This window comes from Oryctolagus cuniculus, chromosome 15 (assembly GCF_964237555.1).
Source record: "Oryctolagus cuniculus chromosome 15, mOryCun1.1, whole genome shotgun sequence".
NCBI lineage: Eukaryota > Metazoa > Chordata > Mammalia > Lagomorpha > Leporidae > Oryctolagus > Oryctolagus cuniculus.
This window is the reverse complement of record NC_091446.1, coordinates 77,086,502-77,111,151: the sequence shown is the minus strand read 5'-3', so window position 1 is coordinate 77,111,151 and position 24,650 is coordinate 77,086,502. Positions and strand designations below refer to the sequence as shown.

Here is a 24,650-nt window from a genome sequence, read left to right as displayed (position 1 = left end):
TCCGATGTGCTCTAGGCCAGAGATATCTACCTCTTCTCTGTAATAAAGCAAACACAAGGCCCCCCAAAAATGCTGTGGCTTAATCTGAATTATCTTTTGAATAATTGCAAATATTTAAAAGTCAGGAAAGCTCATGCAAGAACCCAATTTCTTGGGATGAGTGTTGGGGTACAGCATGTTAAGCCACTGTTTGGGACACAAGCATCCAGTATCAGAGAGCCAGTTCAAGTTCTGCTTACTTGCTTCCCATCCAGCTCGCTGTTAATGCACTTGGGAAGCAGTAGGTGATGACTCAAGAGTTTAGGTCCCTGCCATGCAAATGGAAGACCTGAATTTAGTTCTAGGATCCTGGCTTCCATCTGTCCCAGCTCTGATTATTGCTGCCATTTAGAGACAGAATCAGCAGGTGGAAGATCTCTCTCTCTCACACACTCACTCGCTCTCACCCTTGCTCTCACTGTGCCTTTCAAATAACTAATTAAATACATAAATCTTGTTTTAATCCTATTTCTTTATTTGTTCATTTATTCGTTGATTTATTTTTATTTGAGTGGCAGAAAGGAGTGGGGTGAGGGAGGAAGGGAGGGAGAGAGAGAGAGAGAGAAAGAGAAAGAGGAAGGGTGTGCTCCCATCTGCTGGTTCACTCTCCAAATATCTACAATAACCAAAGCTGGGCCAGAGCTGAAGCCAGGGACCAGCAATACAAACCTGGGTGGCAGGGACCTAATTACCTGAGACGTCATCCACTGCCTCCCGTTAGCAGGAAGCGGGAGTTAAGAGCCAGAGCTGGGACTCGAACCCAGATACTCCCATGTGGCATGCAGGTGTCTCAACCAGTGTCTTCACCGCTAGGGCAAACACAACCCCAACTTACATCATGATCATCAGTCTGCATATCTGTCTCTGTAGCTGGACTTTCAACTCCTTTTGGGCAGGAAATGTGTCTTATTCATCCTTCCATTCCTGGAGCTCAGCCTAGAACCTAACCGTGGGTGCTCATTAATCTTGCTGAATTCATGTGCATGCAGGAAACATGCCTGTGATCCAGTGATGGAGTAGCGGTCATGCTCCAGGCTGAGGGTCTGGTGCTGTCAGGCAGTGGGTGTGAAGAACGTGGAGTGTGGGCTGTGGTGGTCTTGGCCTTGCAGCCTGCAGGGTGCAGCACACACCCACGACCCCCCCCCCCGCCTGTCTGTGTTTCAGGACATTCCAGGACCTGTCCAAACAAGTGGAGATGTCTTACGGCACCGTCCGGGACTCTGCTGTGTATGAGTACTTCCGAGCCAAGGGCACCAACCCGCTGGAGCAGGACAGCACATTTGCCGAGCTGTGGAGGACCATCAGCAAGAACGGAGGGGCCGACAACTGCGTGGCCAGTCCTTCGGAAGGCATTAGGAAGGTAGGAGGGTGTTGGTGCTTGGGCCCTGGGCGTGATCATCCCCCAGTGCATCTGAACAGCCCTGTCACCTGCAGGGTGATCCCTCCCCACCCCTCCTCTCCATGGACTTCCATTCTCGGCAGCAGGGGCAGGTTCTTTAGGTGTGTTCTAAGTTTCCAGGGAGGTGCTGGTTGGGGGAAAGCCAGCAGATGGAGTCCCAGCCTCGTGCCCTCCCTCCTGGTGAGTTCTGGGGATGCTGGCACTCGGGAACACTTGGCAGAATCAGAGTGCTGGCGAGAGGCACAGGGGTGGAGGAGGAGATTCAGCAGTGGTGGAGCACGTGGTGCTGCAGCCTGGGGGTCCACATGCTGGTCCACACACAGGGCAGGGGTCAGGCAGGGTCTTTGGGGCCCTGCTGTGAGGAAGTGTGCCTTGGGGATGGTGGTTAGGGCAGCAAGCCTGGGACAGAGCCTGTACTTGGGGGACAGGTGGGAAGTGGCCAGGTCCATCAACCCTTACTCTACCCACTTCCACAACCCCCGACACTACACTTGATGTCTCCTGCAGCCCCTCAGGAGCTGCCTGTTGAGGGCAGGGGATGGATGTGAGGATGATGTAGAGTGAGCTTCGGGGCCACCAGGATCTACCTGCTCTTTATAATGAGAAGCATCCTCAGCAACCCACCAGTCACTCCCAGGAGAGCTCCAGGCTGTCCAGAGACAGAGGCCTGAGCCCTGCTTGGGGACCACTGGGCAGAAGGCTGAGAAGGAGGCAGCTTCTGGCTGTGGGGCTGTTGAGTGCCTGCTAGGAATAGGTTTGAAACAAGCTCAGAAAGTGCTGTCTCAGGTCCACTGGCTGAGGCCGGGGCGGGGTGGGGAGCTGGCCCTTTGGCACCCCTACTTAGATCAGCTGCACAGCAGACAGTGCCTGGGCTCTGAGCCTGACACAGATGGGTGGGAATCCCAATTGCATGATTCGTCAACCACGTAAAATGCGGCACACCAGCCACCTAACCTGGGACCTCATGGAGTCGAGAGAGACCTGGAGAACCTCCTGTTTGGGGGTTTCCTTCTGGACTTCAAACATCTGAAAATGCATGTGATGGAAGCTTTTGGATGTTTACATAGTCGAGTGATACTTTCACAGGAGTAATGGGATGCAGTGTAACTCTGCTGTTCTCATGCTTAGAAGACTTAGGAAAACCTCCTAATTCCTACTGCGCTGCCAAGGATGGTGCCTGGACTGGAGCTTCCAGTCTTCTCTCATCCCTGACAGTGACTCTTTGTGGCTGTAGGTGACCTCATTTGAGATAATGAATACAAAATTGATTTAAGGCGTTTTGTGAGTGTGAGGCCAGAGCCCAGTAGCCCTGAGTTCCTTCTCCCGATGTTCTTTGTCTCTCTGAGACAGCCAATATGCCCATCCACACAGGGTATTAACAAGATACATTGCAACAATACTACGATAAGCTCTTCCTGTAAAGGAAAGGGAACTGTTTGATAATATTACACTTCTGTTCATTAGAGGACACTCTAAAAGATCAAAAGGCAAGTCATACACTACGAGGGGCTATTTATAATACATATACCCAATATTCAGTTAATATCGAGAACTGTTATAAATCATTAAGAAAAGCTCCAAGTTAATAGAAAAATGAACAGAAGACTCGCACAGCCTTTTACAGAGGAAGCAATGCATATGAGCAATAATTATATCAAGAGATGTTCAAACTCATTAATGATCTGTGAAAGACAAATCAAAAGCACAGAGATATATCATTTTACACCAATTAGACAGCACAAAATGAGAAGTAGCTGAGAGGATGTGGAGCAACAGGTGTTTAATTGCTGGTGGGCGGGTACTTGGGATGACCCCTTTGAAAAAGAGTTTGTTATTCTCTTAGCAAATGGAATGTTCACAGACCCTATAGCCCAGCAATTCCACTCATATCCATCAACCCCGAATTAATATTCACACATTCCCTTGGAGTCAGGAACGGCCATGGCAGCCTCGCTCACAGAACCAAACCCCTGTGAACCATCTAAATGACCATTAGCAGGGCCAAAAATGTATATGGCTCAACAGTGACAGGGATGACCTACAGCTGCATAGAATAATATGGAAGAATCTTAGCAGAAATTATATATGTATCAACTAATAGAAAATAGCATACCCATCATAACTCTTTTTAGAATGTACAAAACATATGCATACACACATCTAAAGTAACGATGAAACACATGAGTTGCCCCAGTGCCTGCTGCAGTTGGGGGAGGCAATGCAACAGGAAAGAGAGCAGCATGTTGATCTAAAAAACAAACAAACCATCTCAGAGAGAGAAAGAGACTCTCTAAAGACAATGATATTGATTTGGAGCTACCAAAACACAGCAGTTCCCGGGAATAGCAGAGAATTATAATGGGCATATGCATGGCATAGAAAATTATGAACATATTCCAAGAGGTTGAGGCAAGGCAAAGTTTTTAGAAACAAAAGGTTGTGGGGGGGGATTCCTTCAGATATTTTGGAGCAGTACACTTTGGCCACAATAATTAGCAGCCAGAGCTTTCTCTGAGGTTGAACAAATAGTTGCTGGACAAATATCCTTGCAGAAATGTTTTGTTTTGATCTGAAGGTTTATTTATTTGTTTGAAAAGCAGTTACAGACAGAGGAGAGGGAGAGAAATATCTTCCATCCATTGGTTCACTCTCCAAATGGCCTCAATGGCCAGGACCAGGCCATGCCGAAGCCAGGAACCAGGAAATTCTTGCAGCTCTCCCACGTGGGTGCAGGGGTCCAAGCACTTGGATTATCTTCTGATACTTTCCCAGGCACATCACCAAAAGGTGGATCAGAAGTGGGGCACCCAGGGCTTGAACTGGTGCTCATATGGGATGCCGGAGTCACAGGTAGCAGCTTAACCAATTATGCCAGAGCGCAAGCCCCAGAAATGTTTTTTGTACAAAGCTGTGCCTTTGTGTAATGTTATAGTTTTGTTATAGTAACTTTTAGGTAATCATGTATAAGAACCTTTTCTTCATAACCTCTTGGCTGTACTTCTCTGTTCCCAATTCTTTAAAATAAATTATTTATTTTATTTTTGGAGAGGCAGAGAGATGGAGGAAAACCTCCAATCCACCTGTTCACTTTCCAAATGCCCATCATAGTGCAATAGCCAAGTCTTGGCAAAGCCAAAGCCAGGAGCCAGTAACTCAATGCTGGTCTCTCAAGTGGGTGGCAGGGACGCAAGTACTTGAGCCATCACCTGCCATTATCAGGAAGTCCATTAGCAGGAAGTTGGAATTGGAAGCAGAGGTAGGACTGAAACCGAGCACACCAATATAGGATGTGGGTATCCAAAGTGGTATTTAAACTGCGGTGCCAAATGAGCTTTCTCGGGTGTTTTATTTTCGTTTTTCATTATGATAGTGAGAGATTTAACAAAAAGGAGGGATCTCTACTTGAACAAATGGATGGGTGTTCTCAAGCAATTGTTGTGATTAATCCTTTCTGCACACCTGCCAGTTCTCCCAAATACACCCAGACCCAGCCAGCTAGCATGTGGCTGCCCACTAGTGCCAGTGTCTTGCCTCCTTACAAGCTCTGTGCACCTGCCCTGGTGTGGCTCAGGGAGGCCAGCACACCCCACTAAAACCATCTGGGAAATCTCAGGAAATTGCCGCCTCAGCCTCCTATGCCCGTGGTCCAACATGAGAAATTATCACTCTCTGATGATATTTTGGATTTTGCTCATGAATTAAACTACTTAAAGAAGAAGCAATGATGGATACAAATGAATGATTCTTCATCACTGCCTATACATTCATTATATAGAGTCTAATTTTTTTTTCAGGAAATAGGATGTGTTACTTTTATTATACCCTGTTTTTATAACCCAAGCTGGTTTTGGGATCACAATTTTCTCTCTTGCATTTGAATCTGTAAAAAAAAGGACTGCTGGCACTAGACAAATGTTAAGGATTTTATAACTGGTGTCATAAAAGGGAGTTTATAGTATTGTCAAAAAATGAAGCACGTTGCATTTCTTTTAATAGAGAAAGAGCTCAGTTTCACTCTCAAATCCTCCGTCCACACCTGTTGGGGTGAGCTTGTCTGAAATTTGTCCTGTCCATCTGCCTACGTGGGACTATCTCTCCCCTTAGTGTAGGGCTACAGTAACCTTAGAAACCCCAACCTCTCAGCAGATGAGACTGGAGATGGCCATGCCCTGAGTGAGGAACCTGGCTTGAATCTAGAAACCACAAGGAATCCAGCAAGTAGGGGAATAATGGTCCCTGTCCTAACATTCAGCTCTGGATCTCCAACAGAGCCTATTCTGTGCAGGGCAGGCAGCCTGGCTAAGGCGAAGCGGCGTCACCAAGGGACTCCTGGATACCCCTCTAGTCCCAGAGGACAATCACACCTCTAATTTCCAGTTTCCCTTTGGTGACTTTGGCTCGGTTTGCAGAGAGAGCTGGGTCATGGGGAAATGTCTGATTGCTACTAAAGTGATGGAGCTTGGCGTCAGGGTAACCTCTGGGAGCTGCTAGCATTGTTTTCCCTGGGAATGCTGTAGTTTTTAATGACTTAAAACCAATATAGGTGGAATATTGCTCAGCAAGAGGAGGCGATCACTCTTACACAATATCAGAAGTAGAAAAAGGTTATACCACAGTTGCCCCATCCCTGGGACCCAACCCTGCATTGCCAGTGATCATGCAGACAAGGACGGTGAGGCTCACTGGACCTCACTCGGAAGAGAGCAAGAGGAGGGCATTTTTATTTAATAAGAGCCTGCAACATGCACTTTAGACAACAAACCTGCCTGGCATCCAGTGAGTCTGTGAATTCCACCTTGTTCCTGAATGAGTCATCTGTTTGCTGTCTGATGAGCAGAGACAGACAAATCTGAGACCCGGTGCCCACCAGCAGTTAGCGGGTTGTCTTCCAGAGGTTCTGTCACGGAAGCCACAGGGAAACAGCTGCAAACTTTGTTTCAGGCTTGTCTCCCGATCAGACTCTGCTGGGCACAAGAGATGTAGCAGAGAGAGAGAGAGAGAGAGAAAGAGAGAGAGGGAGAGAAAGGGGGGGGGGATCAAGGTTACTGCCTCCATTGCCCTCAGCCACATGCACCTGTTAGAGCTGAGGAAGGTGTAGATTAAGATCAAGGACTGGAAAACTATGTCCTATGGTCTAAATCTGGCCCACTGCTCATTTTGTAGATAAAGTTTTATTGGAACACAGTCCCACTCATTCATTTACATATCATGTATGGCTGCTTTCTTGCCATTTCATCAGAGTTGAGTAGTGGGACAGGGACCATACAGCCTGCAAACCTTGACATAGTTAGGATCTAACCCCTTAGAGAAAAGGATGGAGGTCCTTGGTGTGGAGCAGAGGTGCACTCCCCAGGTGCTGCATCAGCTAAGAGCCCAAAGGCACCTGTAGTCATGCACCATCTAACTCTGCACAATTGAATGGAATTGTTTCGGAGTTCAGATCTTCCCAGATGTTACAGTACTTGCATATGCATAATAAGATATCTTGTGGATGAGACCCAAGTCTAAATAGGAAATGCATTTATGTGTCATTATATACACACCTTACACACACAACCTGAGGATAATTTTGTGCAATGTTTTAAATTGTGTTCCTCAAACACGCTTTACCATGTGGAATTTTCCACTCATGGTCTCCTATCGGTTCTCAAAATGCTTCAGATCTGGGGGTGTTTTGGATTTTGAGTCCGGGTGCTCAACCTGTAGTATACAGGCTGTGTCCTTCCCTGTCCCTTCCAGGCCTCACTTTGGCTCTTCCCTGTCCCAGGCACCAGCTTTCCTCTTGGCCTGCTCCAGTCTCTTCCTGCAGTCTGCCGAGCAGCCTCCATGCACCAGGCACAGTGCCAGATGATTTGCATCCTAAACAGACTACTTAATTATGATTCCCATAGCATCATGATGGGACCCGAGCTGCTGCGAGGCTTGATGATGTGCCCAAGGTCACACAGCCATGAGTAAGTCATGGCATGGTCATCCAGCCCGCCAACCTTGTCTCTTCCCCTAGGCTGACATTGCCATCTCCGCTGCTCAGTGCCCCTCCCACTCCTTCCATGGGCTTCTATAGCCCTTCCACTTTGATGCCAAAGTACCTTCTGGCTCCCTTCTCTCCAAGCCTTACCCCTCCTTCCTTGCATCATAGCCAAGATTATTTAAGTAGGTGATTTTATCTTTTGATTTTCAGACTATTAAAAATATCAAGGAGAGAAACTCTGTGATGCAGAATTGAGCTGGCAAGTGGTTCAAATTTATATGCTAATTACTTGGCCATGTGAAGTCAACTTTAATGTTGCTGGTGGGATCTTTTTTTTTTTCTTTAACTTGATCCACTCTATCAAGTCACGTCCAACTTAACCCATTTCCTGTGCAATGCCAGGGCTGACCTGAGCTACCAATTGATTAAGTCCTTCCATAAATCAGACTTAATATTTAATAACATTGTTGGATAGAATATAGTGTTAATAGTTTAAATATCAGTCCTCACAGTTCATTGAGCTCTCTGAGTAAACAGACAAGTAGCTGGTTTTGGACCCTGTGGCTGGAGATTGTATTTTTCAGAGGCAAGTCGCTTTGGAGCCCGGCAGTGCTAACCAAGGGTGGTTTTTTCCACTCAGTAAACAGCACTCAGGTCATAAAGTGTAAGTGCAAATGCAGGGAGAAAACAGGCCCACAAATCTTATTTATTTCTCCCATCAATGTAGTGCTGGCCCCGGCACCAGATAGTATGTGGGCATCACCTCTCAGCCGCTGCACTGACTCCCTGCTCTTCCTTTCTGGTCCATGGCAAGGGCAGCTCTCACTGCACACACTGTGGAGTGGCAGGGACACTGGATTGCCATCTTCCATAGAAGGGCCAGGGGTGGGAACTTGAAGTCCTCTCACCCCACCCCAGCACCCTCCTTCTGAAAGAACAAGGTGAAGACGATGGCCCTGTGTGTGAGGCTTTAAGGGATGGCACATCTCGGGGATGCTTGATTCCAGTATCAGGAAGGTTTGAGCACGATGGTGGGAGGGATGCAGAAGGGAACCTGTAGCAGCGATGTGGAAGGCAGCAACACTGCCCTCAGTGGCAGCAGAGGCTTTGCAGGCCTGCTTCAGACTCAAATCTGCTTTCTCTGCTTCCATGTCAGTGCACACTGAGTCTGTAAAGTTCCTTCCTTCTCAGCCATTCTTTCAATGATTGCTCCTTCTTTTGTACTTGCTTAAAGGCACTGTAGTCATTTTGTAAGTCGGGTGATCTTTTCTCTTTACTTATTCATTTATTCACCTATCCATTCAAGAAATGTGGTTTGAATAGCTTTTGCCTAGGACTTAGGGAAAGTGAGTTTAAATTCCACTTTCAACCTAATTTAATCTGCAGCTTTGAGCAAGTGAATTCACCTGCTAGAACCATCTGTGAGACTTGCCACAGGCCTGCCCAGGTTCATCGTGAAGTTTCCAATAAACAGAACTGGAAGCACACAGTGTAGATGCAGCCTGGGTCTGAAATCATCAGATGACAGAGGACTGTCTTAGCATCTCCTATGCCTTAGGCCAAGATGAAAACACAAAAGACAAATAGTGCTTAGTCTTTTTATGAGGCATGCTTTATATACAATAATATAATACACATCTATCTCATGAGTTTAGATGGTTGTATAATTGTGTAATCTTCATTGAAAACTGCAGTACATTTTCATCACTTAAGAAATTTTCTCTTGGGGCCGGTGTTGTGACACAATGGGTTAAGCTGCCACCTATGATACCAGCATCCCATATAGGAGTGTGGGTTCCAGTCCTGGCTGCTCCACTTCCAATCCAGTTCCCTGCTGATGTGCCTGGGAGAGCCAAGGAAGATGGCCCAAGTGCTTGGACCTGGGCCAGCCACATGGAAGACCAGATGGATATCGGGGTTCCTGGAATTGGCCTGGCCCAGCCCTGGCTGTTGAGGCTGTTTCAGGAGTGAATCAGCAGAAGGAAGAACTCATTCTCCATCTCTTCCTGTCCCTCTGTAACACTGCCTTTCACATAAAAGAAAACAAATCTTTACATTTTCTCTTGTCACCTTGCAAAACCTTCTCTTCAGCCCCAGAGGCAACCTTTTGGTGATTTTTAGCAGCTTGTCCGTGTTTTTGTAGTTAATATAAATGGAACCCTACAGAAATATATAAGGCTACTTCCGAAAGTTCATGGACAAGGCGGCATGCTAGGGAAAAGCTATGGGTAGGTTTCACAAGTCTTTGCACCAAAATAAATTTATCTCAGGATCCTGTTTTTCTAAGAACTTTTCAAAGTCCTCTTGGATGTGTTGGTGTTTGGCTTCTTTCACCCCAAAAAAGTGTCTGAGGTTGGCCCAACATTGTGAATATCAGTTCTGTGCTGTGTGTTGCTTTCTTTCTGTTTATCTTTGAGTAGTATTCCATTGTTGGAATAAAGCCCGGTCTGTTTATCCATTCTCCGGTTGATTTCAGTTTCAGTTGCTAACTAATTTAAGGCTATTATAAATAAGACCACATAGACATTTGTAGTCAAGTCTTGTGTGGACATATGTTTTCATTTTTCTTTGCTAAATACAAAGGGTGTAATTTCTGGGTAGATGTGTGTTTACTGCTGTGTGAAAGTCTCACCACCTCCAATGGCTCCTGCTATCTTACCCCCACTGATAACACCCCACTCCTTGCATAGCTGTGGATTCCAGCTGCTGGACGTTCCAACCAGCTGCGTTGGTGTTACCAGTCTCTCTTGGCTGGCTGGATTGCAGTAGTGTTAGTGGGTGTGAGGACATATGTTAGTGTTCTAACTTGGTGACTGGGCTGTCGCATACGCTCTCATTTGCTCATCGGCCACCCATGGATCCTCTTTCCTCCAGTGTGTGCTCAAGTCTCCTGTTAATTTTTATTGAACTCTTCATCTTTTCATTGCTGACTGTTATGAGCTTTTTATAGAATCTGGGTACAGGTCCTTGACGAAATGTAACTATTACAAATATCATTCCCATTTTGTAACTTGCCCATTAATTGTCTTAATGGTGTCTTTTGATGAGTTGAAATTTTTAATTTTGATAAAATGCAAAAATCACTTTTTTCCCTTTGCTTTTATGGTTAATGCTTTTGGAGTCCCATCTAAAAACGTTTTGTCTAGAGCAGGCATTTGGCCCAGTGGTTAAACTGCTCCCTGGATTTGAGTCCCAGCTCTGTTTTTCAATCCAGCATCCTGCTATAGCCTCCTGGCAGACAACAAATGATGGCTCAAGTATTTGGGTTCCTGCCACCCATATGGGAGACCTGGACTGAGTTCCTGGCTCCTAACTTCAGCCTGGCCCAACCCTTGCTGTTGTGAGCATCTGAGGAATGGACCAGCATATAGTTTTCTTTCTCTCTCTGCCTTTCAAACAAAGTAAATAAATAAAAATTTTTAAAAGTTTTCACTCACTCAGACTTGCTAGCTTTCTTCTAGAGGTTTTTATGTAGGATCTACATTTTTGTTTGAATTTTTATTTGTCTTTATTAAAATATTTTATTAGCAATACTCAAACATAGTTATGGGATATAGTGTGACATTTCTTTTTTCTTTGTGCTCCTGGAAACATTTTTAAAATTTATTTTGATATTTTACATTTTTAAACATTTTTCCATATTTGCTTTACATGTAGTTATATATGCATATGCTATTTTTCTTGAAAACAGGGATATTACTGCCATATAATGAGAGACTTGTGGCAATGATCATAAAGTGAGGAAGGGAGGGGTTTTTGTCATCATTACATGCATCTCAAATTAATGTTGCCCTACTAACAAATGACCTAGCATCATTTGTTAAAAAGACTTGTGTTTACTCAGAAAATAGATGAGATACTGGATTCTCCATTCTATTCCATTGATCTGTTTGTCTATTCTTATACAAAAATGGTCACTGTAGTTTTATAATAATTCCTCAGATCAGGTAGTGTTAAATCCTGCTTTGTTCCTCTTTTGTAATATTGTCTGAGAAACTACAGAAACTTTGCCTTTCTACTTAAACTTAAAATTACCTTGTTCATTTCTTCAAAAAAGTCTGTTGAGATTTAGATAGCTGATATATTTGATGTGTGGATCATTTAGGGGAAATTGATATTTACTTCTGAGTCTCCCAATTCATGAACATGGTATTTCTACTAAGCAAATGTAAACATTTGATTTCATTAATGTTTCTTCTTTTTATATTTTATTAATTTCATCTTTTTTTGTAAACTATATTACCTCTACTTAGATTATAATTTTCTCTTACCTCTTCTAGTTTCTTAATGTTAACACTTAGATTATTAATTTTATATTTGTTTTCTTAATATTTGTGAAGCTATAAGGTTCCTGTTAAGCACCGTATTAGCTATATACCATGACTTTTATTTTTATTTTTGTTTAAAATTTTTATTTATTTATTTTATTTGAGATGCAAAGAGACAAATGGAACACACTGACAGAGCTCCCATCCTCTGGTTCACTCCCTAACTGTCCACATTGGGTGCTAACCTGTGGTGTAGTGGGTTAGACTGCCACCTGCAATGCCAGTGTCCCTCATGGGTGACAGTTCCAGTCCTGGCTGCTCCACTTCTAATGCAGCCTGGAAAAGAAGTGGAGGCTAGCCCAAGCACTTGGGCCCCACCCACCCATGTGGCAGACCTGGATGGAGTCCCAGGCTCCTGATTTCTGTCTGGTCTAACCATCTGGGGAATGAACCAGTAGATGGAAGGTTCTCTTCTCTCTCTCTCTCTCCCTCCCTCCCTCCCTCCCTCCCTCCCTCCCTCCTTTCCTCCCTCCCTCACTCCCTCTCTCCATCTCTCTCTCTGTAATTCTGCCTTTCAAATAAATAAATCTTTAAAAACCAAAACACACACACACACAAAGATCCACATTGGCAAAGGCTGGGCCAGGCTGAGCTGGAAGCCGGGAACTCAACAGAGGATTTTATAGGTGGGTGACTGGGACCCAGCTGCCTAAGCCATCACCTGCTGCCTCCCAGGGTACACATTAGGAGGAAGCTGGAATTGGGAGCAGAGCTGGGACTTGAACACAGGCATCCAGGGTGAGCTGCAGAAATCCCAGTCAGCATCTTCACCCTGTGCCAAACACTTACCTCTGTCCCATGCATTTTAATTTGGTGGTGTCTTCCTTATTGAATCCAAAGGATGAAGTCTCAGGATCAATCTTTTTCAGTGTGTCTGTGTTGAGTTCCGGAAGATGGCTCTGATTTAACGCACAGAGCATGGGTTTGTTCACTGAGTAAGGCTGGAGGCAGCCTCCTAGGGCAGCCCTGCCATGCACACATGATGTAGAGTCCATACGCCTCAGCTCCCTTCCTATTTTGAAGGTAAAAGGGTGAGAATGTGAAAGAAAACTGGCAAGTGGGAAATAACATACACAGAAAGATAATGGGAATCAGAGAGGCGGAAAAGACAGTCCAATGCCACACAAACGAAACCCGCTTTCATTTCCACTCAACATCGGAGAAGGAGGGCAGTGGTGTCCACAGTGTTGGGAAGAGTCACTGTCCTGCCAGCTCCCTCTTGTGTGGCCTGGGCTTCTGCCTTCTGAGTTCCAGGTGCCCTTGGCCAAGAACATGCTCCCAGCCCTTCTCCCAGGCTTTCACTGTGTTGTCCAGCCCATGTCCAAGTCCACTTGACCTCCCCTTATCCCACCATCTCAGCTTAAAATAATAACCAGTGTGGAGAGGGGAATTAGGATATCCACTATCCATTCATTAAAATACATCAGTGTTACCATTGAGAATGTTTTTAAAAATGTATTTATTTTATTTGAAAGGGTTACAGTGAGAGAGAGAGAGAGACAGAGAGATCTTGTATCCTCTGGCCCAGAAAAATACAGGCCAGGGCTGAGCCAGGTCTAAGCCAGGAGCCAGGAGTTTCATCTGGGTCTCCCAAGTGGGTGGCAGGGGCCCAAGCCCTCAGCCTTCTTCTGCTGCCTTTCCTAGGTCATTAGCATGGAGCTGGATTAAAAGTGGAGCTGCCAGGACACAAGCCAGCACACGTATGGGATACTGGCACTACAGGCGGAGGCTTTACCCACTACACCACAACACTGGCCCCAGGATAAGTTTAATGTATTTGGAAAAATAAAAATAGGCAGAAGAAAACCAATTTTTAAGCATCTTTTTATTTTACCCTCTAAATATAGCTCCAGGAATTCTTTTATGAATTTGTCTAGACTTTTAAAAATTTCTACAAATTTTAATGTAATAATGATGCTATAAAATATTTTTATCCTGTGGTTTTCTAACACGATTGCAAAACTTAGTAAAAATCATTTAGTGGCTAATTGTAGTTCATCAAATAGCTGTAAAACAATGTATTTAAGCATTCCCACCTTGACTGCCATTTTGGATCATTTCCAGCCTTTCACAAATAAATAATATTGCAATGAACATCGTTGAGCCTAATGCTCTTCCAGTTACTACATTTATTTCTGTAGGTCTGATTCTCAAAAGTAGAATTATGGTGTTAAAAAGGATGTAAACATTTAAAGCTCTTGACAAAATAGTACTGAGTATTGCCAAAATCAGTATTTGGATGAATTACATTCTTATTCTAGGGATAAAAAGAATATTCAGGTTTCATTTTTTTCCCTATCCAAGTTTTGTGATTTTTCTTTAGCGTGGGAAATCCTTTTATGAATTAGTATTTTTTCTACTTCCCTCATATCCTTTACTGTGATTGTTTTTCTGTCTCCTTTTACATTAGTACATATGTATTTATATCTGCATGAATTTTTCCTTCATTATTCTGGGAACTGTAATGGAACAGAAATCATTTTCTTTTCAATCTTTTTGTTATCTAGGTCCACCTAAACATGGCCATGATAAACTGTGAGACAGCCCTTGTGCTGGGTCTGGGGAAGTTAAATAATCTCATGGTTAGGGAGTCCTTGCTGCTCAGCAATCAGAAGTGATACATATACAAACCACTTCACCAACTATGGATTTCTGCAGTTAGTTACTTTGTGAATGATTTGGTCTTTAGTCCATTTATTAGGCTTCTAATTTTTTCAATGCATTCACTAGTGCTAAGCTCAGCTAACATGAAAAAGTGGACGTGCACTTCTCTCCTAATTCTGACTGAGACCTTGTGTGAGGAGTTGACTTAACCCTAGGAACAGATGGAGGCTGATTTGCCTTTACCCCCAGTCTTGCTTCCCTCCATGGGGACCTTACATCAGGGTTTCTTGAGCAGGAGGTTAATTTAAATCCTGCTGGTGGGGCTTGGCATGGATCCGGTGGGGGTTTAACTTTCTCTAAGGTATGAGCTCACTCATGCTTGAGTGTACCTGTTCATTAACAAGGAAACTGAAGTCCCCTGAGGGCAGGGGACTGGCTGATGAGCACACTCGACCCAGGGGTTCAGCTCAAGACTTTTCCCACCCTGGCACCCTGGCGTGACACATGGAGGAGAGGTGCCCTTAGAATGAAGCCTGGGTGACACCTTCCTTTCCCCACCCCTTGTGCACTGCAGAGTTCACAGCACGAAGCACTGGGCCAGGCTGGTTCCTGATGACCCCATAAGGCACAGTAGAAGCATCCTCTTCCCCCAGCCTTCCCTTACCCCACTGTGCATCTCAGAGAACACAGCCTCACCTGGCATCCCCTACTCCTCAGTGCCCTGTGCTGTCACAGCCCTGTGGACTCAGGGCTTCCAATGGCTGGGACCTGCCTCTTGATTATTTGTCCATCCCCAAGGCTGGCCTAGGGTAGGGGTGGGTACAGGGACAAAGCTCATGGGTCTTCAAAGCCTCTTAAATCTTCAGAAATCAAAGTAAGTATCCCACGAGTAAGATGGAAATGCAGTCACATGCATGTTCCTTAATGTGAGTGAGCAGGACCACTGCATCCAGTTGCAGCAGCAGCGAGGAGGGGTGCACAGGGGCAGGCTGGTGGGGTCTTCTGCTCTGGTCCCCCGGGGGCATAGCCAGGGACCCTGGAGCCAGCTGCCTCACAGTTGACAAAGCTGGCTCCCTGCTGACTCCCAGCGTTTCATTCAGTTTGGAGACTGGTTTGGGATAATGCAGTCCAACGGTCAAGCAACACCCTCTCTGCACCTCCTTTACCAAATTTACTTTGCTTTGGGTTTTGGACATTGCCAAGCACATCTTGTCACGAATTCTTCAATTCCTTTTTTCTGCAGTTTCCACAATTTGGTCAGGTAAGCTCAGGAATCAAAACAATATCCATGCCATCATGTTAACTTTGATTATTTTCCAACTCCTCATTAGAGAGTGGGAGGATGTTGACTTTCCTGAAGTCTGATTTTATTTTTCAGATTTCGTCTGCCCCGTAATTTGCTTTGTCCTCAGCTCTGACATGCTCCACCTTCAAGCTACTGTAAATGGGAGCTGATTCCATCCTGTTCGTTCCACTGAATATTACGGCTTTGGGTTTTATGACTTAAGTTTTTGCATCTTGAATGGGATTGTTTTTGTTATTTGGTTATATTAAAATCAAACAGATGGTTGGCAATTTTTGCGTAGGTTACTTTTATTTCCATTTTGTTGGTACCGTGTTGTTTGTTCAGGAACAAAAATGGAGAAAGGGAAAAAGGGAAATCATATTTATGAAGAAATTATTATGGCTGGTCCAGTGCTTGTGTCCTTTATCTTCAGTGTGGAGGGCATTTTGTCATAATACCATGTTGCAAGTAAGGTGTGCAAAACTCAAAAGCATTAAACCAAGATTATCTAACTCTTTGCACCATCCATCTACTTTATCAGTATTTTTTTTTTTAATTTTTGACAGGCAGAGTGGACAGTGAGAGAGAGAGACAGAGAGAAAGCTCTTCCTTTTGCCGTTTGTTCACCCTCCAATGGCCGCCGCAGCCGTTGCGCTGCGGCCGGCGCATCGCTCTGATCCGAAGCCAGGAGCCAGGTGCTTCTCCTGGTCTCCCATGTGGGTGCAGGGCCCAAGCACTTGGGCCATCCTCCACTGCCCTCCCGGGCCACAGCAGAGAGCTGGCCTGGAAGAGGGGCAACCGGGACAGAATCCAGCGCCCCGACCAGGACTAGAACCCAGTGTGCTGGCGCCGCAAGGCAGAGGATTAGCCTAGTGAGCTGCAGCGCTGGCTCTTTATCAGTATTACTATCATCTGTACTGTATCATTATTACTGTCATCCTCATCATCATTGTATCATCATCGTCGTCATCAATAAGCGTAAGATGTGCATGGGTCCAAGGGAGTGACTTCCACTTTGATGGGTAGCTCTAATAAAGAGATGATAGTTTTTATTTTCCAGCATGTGAGCCATTAAATTTTCTCTGAGACCTACATTTTAAATGCTTTTTATTTATTTCTCAGAGAGAGAAAGAAAGAGAGATGGAAACAGAGACAGAGAGAACTCCCATCTATGGGTTCACTCTCATGTTGCAGGCAATGGCCCCTGACTAAAGCCACAGCCCAGGGCCTCAATTGAAGCCTCCCACATGAGTGCCAGGAGTCCATCTTCTTGCGCCATCACTGCCAGTGCTCCAGGGTCTGCAATAACAGGAAGCTAGAATTAGGAACCAGGGCCAGGTATTGAACTTAGGAGCTCCAGTGTGGGTTGTAAGCATCCTAACTGCTAGGCCAAAAACGTGCTGCAGGGCCCTACATTTAAAACCGAGGCAGGGGTGGGGGGGGGATGGGGCGCCCTGGCTCACTTGGTTAATCCTCTGCCTGCAGCACCGGCATCCTGTATGGGCTCCGGGTTCTAGTCCCGGTTGCTCCTCTTCCAGTCCAGCTCTCTGCTGTGGCCCGGGAGGGCAGAGGAGGATGGCCTAGGTGCTTGGGCCCCTGCACCCTCATGGGAAACCAGGAGGAAGCACCTGGCTCCTGGCTTTGGATTGGCGTAGTGCTGGCTGTAGCGGCCATTTAGGGAGTGAACCAATGGAAGGAAGACCTTTCTCTCTGTCTCTTTCTCTCACTGTCTATAACTCTACCTGCCAAATAAATAAAAAAAAAATCAGAAAGGGCATGGTGTGTGTGTGTGTGTGTGTGTGTGTAAGAGGGGGAGAGACTGAATGGGGGCTGTGAGTGAGGGGTAGAAGGAGTAATAGCAGTAAATCCTGCAGAGGGTGTGCTATCTGCAGGTCGGAGACGGGAAGCACAGTGGTTGTCCTGCACAGGAAATTCTCAGCAGTGGAATCTGAGGTCTGACGTCTGAAGACTTGCCCCGTGGATGAAGACCTGCTCTGTGCTGCCCATGTGCCAGACCTCGGTTCATTACCTGGTGGTGATGAGCACTTTGCACTGAGTGTGGAGACCTCAGCATCCTGGGACTGTCCAGTGGGGCCTCCAGCTGAGTGGAACAGGGCCTTGACCCAGTACCCCTGCCAGGCCCCTCGGGTGGTGAACTTAACGTGATGCTCTGACCTCTCAAAGCTGTAAATCCTGGCAGAGAGCCCCCAGGTTTGTTCTGCTGTGAGGGATTGGAGTCCTTCTGGAACTTTCTGGTCAGAGCATGACCTCTTTAGTAGGTCCTGCCAGTGCCATTGTGCTGGCTCTGTCTCTCCAGGCTGATGGTGATCAGAGGCCAGGAGGGAAAACTTAGCTGCAAATGGGGCTCTGCCTCCGGCTCCAGCTCTGGCTCCATGCTGGACACTCACCAGCGAGAGTCCAGTGTAGTAAAGACACGATCGTTGCTTGCTCGGTTCTCATGGAACTTGATTCATCCAGATGCAAGGTGAAAGAAAAGAAGCCAAGCCCTTTTGCACAGTACTATCCCCATTATATACCCAAGGTTCCCCTAGCAGGACGCTCCCAGCCAATGGCAAGTCTGTTCACATACAGTCCATGCAGGCACAGTCCAATCAAGTTGAAGGGCACATAGTGCCTCAGGTCGAAAGTTCATCTTGCTCCATCGGGGTTGTTTGTGTGTCTTCAGGACATCCTGTGGTTAGCACTTCCTTGACTTGTTTTGCTCAGCAGCCAGCACTTCCTTAACTTGTTTTGCACAAGTTGTTACAACAGGCCATGCAAACAGCAAAGTGAGGAAGTTCCCACAGGTGGCCAGCCTGCGGTTCCCCACAGCTCCCCCTTTTTTCTTTATTAGTAGTATGGCGTGGAGTCGTGCCTGTCTTAGGCTCCCGGAGACGCATCACCTGCTTACCCGTAATTGAGACATTGGGGAGCATGCCCCATGCTCTCTTAGGTTGCTAGGTGCGCTCTCCAGTGATTACCTGTCATTGACTACTGCTCCATCATGCTGAGCCATACTTCCTTATGAGGGTTGGAGTGCTACACTGCGAGCATGGCCTGACATACAACCAAGTTGGTGTGTTGCTGGCGCTGAACAATGGCTGCAATAGCCCTGCTAATCACAATGAACCCTAAAAGTAACAGCACAAACAATCCTCCTATGGCTGCCCATTCTTTAACGGTTGACCATGTACCAGAGATCCATCTTCCTATTACAGAAAAGGGGGACCAAACTTCTATCTGGGCTCGGGTAGGGCTCTAAGCAGGCCCCAATACACTCCATAATCCTGGCCCCTAACAATATTGCTAAATATCACAAAGCAAAATACTCAAAACAGCATTATTGGTTCTATTATTAATAGTCGCAAATATCAGCAACGCATAATAGATTATCACTCCAAAAATACCACCAATACAAGCTAAAAACAAGACTATCAAAGGCACAAGCAGAAGTCTCTTCGTAATTTTCACTCGCTCTCTGTTATAAATTGGCCTTGGGCCTCATTCACTGCTTCCTCCCGTTGGTAGTCCTCTGTTTCGGGATGATCCAAGGAATTGTCCCCCAATGGTTCTGTGGGCTCCTTTGTGGGCTCCTGCTCGTCGTCGCCTTTTGCGAGAAGCCAGATCCTCCTTTCTGGTGTCCAAATGGGTTGCGTGGCTCCCTGTGGAAAGAAACAGACAGCTCCCCGTGCCCTTCTCAATAAAGGGAACGGGCCTTTCCATTTGTTATCCTGTAAATCCTTCCACATAATCCATTGCACTGATTCCTTTTCGACAGCTTGAGAATGTAATTCGGCTGGAGTTTTCCCATTTTTCTTTTTATTTAAAAAATCAATGGTATATAAAGCAAGGGCTAAAGCATCCTTGTTAGATACCACATATTCCCCTATTCCCCCTTTTTGTTTAATTATTAAATTTTTCAAATACAAATGAGTACGTTCCACAATAGCCTGTCCTTGGGAGTTATACAGAATGCCAGTTTTTCTTCCGTAAGGGGCCACTGAGGTATCCACACAGGCTTGTTGTCGAGCCATGTCAGTGGCATCAGCTGCTTTTCAGTGACCCCTATGAAAAACCCAATCCCTGCCTTCCCTTATTTGCTTCAGGCCTAATAGGTTCCCTTATGCCCTGCTCTTCTACCCTGAGTCCTCCCCCAGAATACCCCATCTGGTTCATCATTTTCCATCCTGGGGAATAGGCAGGTGTGAGCTCATTTGTTAGTCATATGCGCAGTTGTTCTAATACATCCCTTCCCCATAGCATAATGGGAACAGCGCATACGTATGGCTGGATATTGCCTTTGCTACCCTCCTGGTCTTGCCAGTCCAACACCTGAGCACTCCTAGACGGAGCGAGAGCAGTGCCCAAACCCACTAAGGTGTTGTCTCCCTCTTGTAGGGGCCATGACTTTGGCCACTCATTCTCAGAGATGATACTGACATCTGCGCCTGTATCCAGCAACCCACAGATTGTTTTTCCTTTGATGGTGAGGGTCCATGTAGGACGGTCTCCAAGTGACATGGACAGGGCTACAAAATTTTTTCCCTGACTGTCTCTATTGTTGGTAGCAGGTGTCATGATTATCATTTGAGTGACTGGTTGGGATGGCAACAGCTCACAATCCCTTTGGTGGAGTGCAGCATTACCCTGAGCTTCTTACAGGGCAATGGAATAATTCCTGTCACTACTAAAAGACCCATTAAAGAATTAGTAGCTTTTCCTATGGTAATTCCTATACCTTCCAAATCATCTAGGGAGTCCGGCAAACACACATCTACTGCTTGCACTCCCATCTGTGGTGTTAATACTGCATAGTCGGTGGCTCGCAGCTCTGCACAGCGAATGCCTGTTGTTCCCTTTGGGGCTGCCCTAATGGTTGCCCCCGCACCCATTGAGTTTTTGGGCCCCTGGGTGAGGGGGCTCCCATTCCATTTTTGCAGGTGCTGACCCTGATCCTTTTTGCCTTAGGTTAAAGTTTGGTACTATTGGATTACCTGCTTTGTCCATTTTTGAGTAACATTCATTTGCCAATGGTTGCCCTTACCACATCGGGGGCAAAGACCCGGTTGACGCCCTGGGGGCTTTTGAGCTGTACATTCCCTTTTCAAGTGGCCCTCCTTCCCGTATTTAAAGCATCTGCGCCCATTCCCATTGTTACGCATCATCCTAGCCATAGCCACTGCTGCATGCGTGCCAGAGGCAACATCATCCAAAACATCTCTACAAATTTTTAAAAATGTGGGAATGTCCTTATGTTGCCAGGGCCTTAGGGCCTCATGGCATGTTTCATTTGCTTGCTCATAAGCAAGTCTTCTGACCAGAGGCATGGCTTCATCTACTGTTTCAAAGATATTTCCTGTGGCCTCCATTAATCTGTTTACAAAATCAGCATAAGGTTCTGTAGGGCCCTGCATAATTTTAGTCAGACTGTGCTTAATCTCCCCCTTTTTTGGAATTATTTTCCACGCCCTTCAGGCCGATTCTCTAACCTGCATCAAAACTTCATTAGGGCACCTTGCCTGTTGGTGTTCATCATTGAATGCTCCTTCCCCATTGAGCATGTCCTCATTCCAGGGAGCTCGGCCGTTTCTAGCATTCTCCGCTGCTTGCTTTCTGGCCAGTTCTCTATAGGCCGCCAGCCAGAGCAGAAAGTCTCCTCCACCGAGCACGGCCTTAGCTATATTTTTCCAGTCCTCTGGGACCAACCCCTGAGTCCCTATATTGTCCAGAACTGCTTTTGTGAAATTTGCATGCGGCCTGTACAATTGTACAGCCTGCTGCAGCTCCTTTAAGAGCTTATGATCCACAGGGGTCCATCCTTGGTTACCCTGACCATCCAAAATGACAGGAAAGACTTGTCCTACCTGATGATATTCTTCCCAATTCAGGGGGGCACCACGTGTTCCCCCCGTGGCTGTCCTGTCTCTCATTATAGCAGGGCCTCTGTCTATAGGCCCATCCTCAAGTAAGGAATCGTGCTCACAAGTGATAGGTTTACTCAATGTGAGAGGTCGCCAGGCTGATGCATTTTCTATTGATAAGTTAGCAAATCTGCACTGGCAACCGGGCTTATCTTGATAGCACAAGGGTCCCAAGCCCGGATATGGCGGTGCGGATGGAAGGGGCTCGGTAACCCCCGCCCTCACATCTCCTTCCTCACTAGAAGCCTCCTCGTTCTCCTCACAATGGCATCCGCTTATGGACTCCGTTTGGACCTCTTCTAGAATTTCAGACCCCTCATCCAGGAGGCGCACTATCTGTTCCGAGTCCGCTTGCAGTGCCTGATCCTTGACAGGCATCCCCACCGTTTTTAATGAGCGGCTCAGCAGCAGACGCAGTTCCGTCGTGGACGGAGTGTTACCCATTACTGCTAAAGACAACTTCCGCCTTGAATCCGGCGTTCATTCACAACTCCCGCCCTGTTACCGGTGTTCATTCACAACTCCTGCCCTGTTACCAGTGTTCTAGTCCCCGCCTATTAGGGGTCTCTTATTGTCCACTTTGGCGGCTATATATTTTCTTTCTTCCATCTTCACCGATGGTACCGTGGTCTAGTCCTAGGCTTTATTCTACCCGCCTAGATTCCCGTGTATGCACGCTTTTAGTTCTCTTACCTTCTTCCAGTGACCGCTCCCGATCCGAGTCACGGCACCACTTGCTGGACACTCGCCAGCGAGAGTCCAGCGTAGTAAAGACACGATCGTTGCTTGCTCGGTTCTCATGGAACTTTATTCATCCAGATGCAAGGCGAAAGAAAAGAAGCCAAGCCCTTTTGCACAGTACTATCCCCATTATATACCCAAGGTTCCCCTAGCAGGACGCTCCCAGCCAATGGCAAGTCTGTTCACATGCAGTCCATGCAGGCACAGTCCAATCAAGTTGAAGGGCACATAGTGCCTCAGGTCGAAAGTTCATCTTGCTCCATCGGGGTTGTTTGTGTGTCTTCAGGACATCCTGTGGTTAGCACTTCCTTAACTTGTTTTGCACAAGTTGTTACAACAGGACATGCAAACAGCAAAGTGAGGAGTTCCCACAGGTGGCCAGCCTGCGGTTCCCCACAGCTCCGGGTCCACAATGTGTCTCTTCAACAGAAGCCCCAGGGATATTCTCACCACCCGTTATGGGCAAATCTTCAAGATCAGTGGTGAGCACATTCAGTTTTGCTGCTTCTCTCTTGTTCCAGATTCATCAGAGTTCCCAGATGCCAACAACCCTCTATGGAGCCAGAGAAATATAAAGAAGGGGTCCCATGGCCGGCACCATGCCTCAATAGTCTAATCCTCTGCCTAGCAATGCCGGCACCCACCCCAGGTCCTAGTCCCAGTCGGGGTGCCAGATTCTGTCCCGGTTGCCCTTCTTCCAGGGCAGCTCTCTGCTATGGCCCGGGAGTGCAGTGGAGGATGGCCCAAGTGCTTTGGCCCTGCACCCCATGGGAGATCAGGATAAGTACCTGGCTCCTGCCTTCAGATCAGCGCAGTGTGCTGGCCACAGCGCATCGGCCTCGGCAGCCATTGGAGGGTGAACCAATGGCAAAAAGGAAGACCTTTCTCTCTGTCTCTCTCACTGTCCACTCTGCCTGTAAAAAAAAGAAGAAGAAGAAGAAGAAGGGGTCCCTGTAGTTTCATGAATCATGAATCTCACTTGAACTTTGTCTCAATGAAGGTGAATGCTGGGTTAAAGCAACATAGCATAGTCAAGAGACTGGGACTTGAGTTAGTAAGAACTGAGGTTGATCCTTGTTTGATGTGACATCTTGGGCAAGTTCGCTAACTCCTGAAGAAATAAGAACTACCAAGTCTTCCAGAATCATTGCAAAGATGAGAGGTGGCATGAAGGGATTAGTGCAATGCCTTGTAGAGCGTATTTCAACACCGTTCTTCCCAAGGAATGAGCTGCTGTTCCAGCAGCACCAGCAGCGTCTGGGAACTTGTTAGAAACAGAACTTCCTGGGTTCGCCTCCAGGTCTAAGGAACCAGGAGCTGGGGATGGAGATGCTAGCAATCTGTGTTTTAATGTGGCCTCCAGGTGCATCGTGTGCCCTCTGGAGTCTAAGAGCCATCTACTTAAGCCAGTGCTGCTCCTTGCCAGGACTGCTGTTTTGCTAGTGTTTGATTTATTCTTGAATTTTAGAAAATGACTCCTACTCTGATACCAAGGTACCCATTGGTGTTGTCCAAAGAATGCCAATCTCTAGAGAAACTACAGGATGGAGGAGGGGGAGGGGAGAGATGGAGGGACACAGGACATGGCCAGCCCAGCCCAGGACATGGTGATCAAGGCCTCAGCCTTCCTGGATTCTAATGTTCATCCATTCAACTTTCCCTTCCATCACTCGACACATGTTTAACCAGCACCACCTGTCTGTCAGTCATGCTAAGGGAGTGAAGAGGACATGTGTGGCCACGGAGTCTACATGCTTTCATGCATGTGTTTGAGTGCATGGCACATGAAGGGTACCTACACTGCTCCATGCTTTGGGACATATTTGCCAACATGAACGTTTGTGCTCTCTGTTCCCTGGGTTCATGTATTCTTGTGTTGTTCCACAAACCTGGGGTGGCAATGCTCCTTCCACACTCATTTCCCTTTGGAATCTATTTGGTATCCAGGCAAAGCAATTTGCTCTTTTTTTCTGGATCATTCTGAATTTTTATCATGGAATAGCTCAGATTAGATTGTTGCTTATCATGGTCCTTGTTCAATTTAGAATTTTGATAAATCATTGAAAATCAATGTGTCCCTTTGCCCTCCTGAGAAGCTTGTTTATGGCCCTGGTTTTTGCTGATGGTGAACAATTTCAGATTTTAAGCAAGGAGCCATTGATTCTTGCAAGTGAGGACTTTTCTTTTTCTCTTGTGCCAAGGTTGCTCCTTTTCCCTTGGGTATTTGAGAGACTTTGTCCCACCAGGAGGAATCTCAGTTTACTAAATAAAATGGTTTCTCCCTTGAGTGCTGGAAGCCTCAGAAGGGAGTGCAGCCATGATCCATCCTAGGGTCAGGTTCTAGGAGCTGGTGCTATTAGAG

At 46.3% G+C, this 24,650-nt stretch overlaps 1 protein-coding gene across 4 annotated transcripts in view; it reads left to right on the top strand.

Moving 5' to 3' along the window:
- LOC127488765 (glutamate receptor ionotropic, delta-1) overlaps positions 1 to 24,650 on the top strand; it is a 754,955-nt gene that overhangs the window by 700,901 nt on the left and 29,404 nt on the right. For 3 of the 4 annotated variants that reach the window (XM_070057983.1, XM_070057984.1, XM_070057985.1), the window contains exon 13: positions 1,204 to 1,399. In XM_070057983.1, the coding sequence (XP_069914084.1) occupies positions 1,204 to 1,399 (196 nt within the window). Of the gene's footprint in view, positions 1 to 1,203; positions 1,400 to 15,719; positions 15,910 to 24,650 lie in introns of those variants that run through there. The other variant, XM_070057986.1, reaches the window with a different exon arrangement.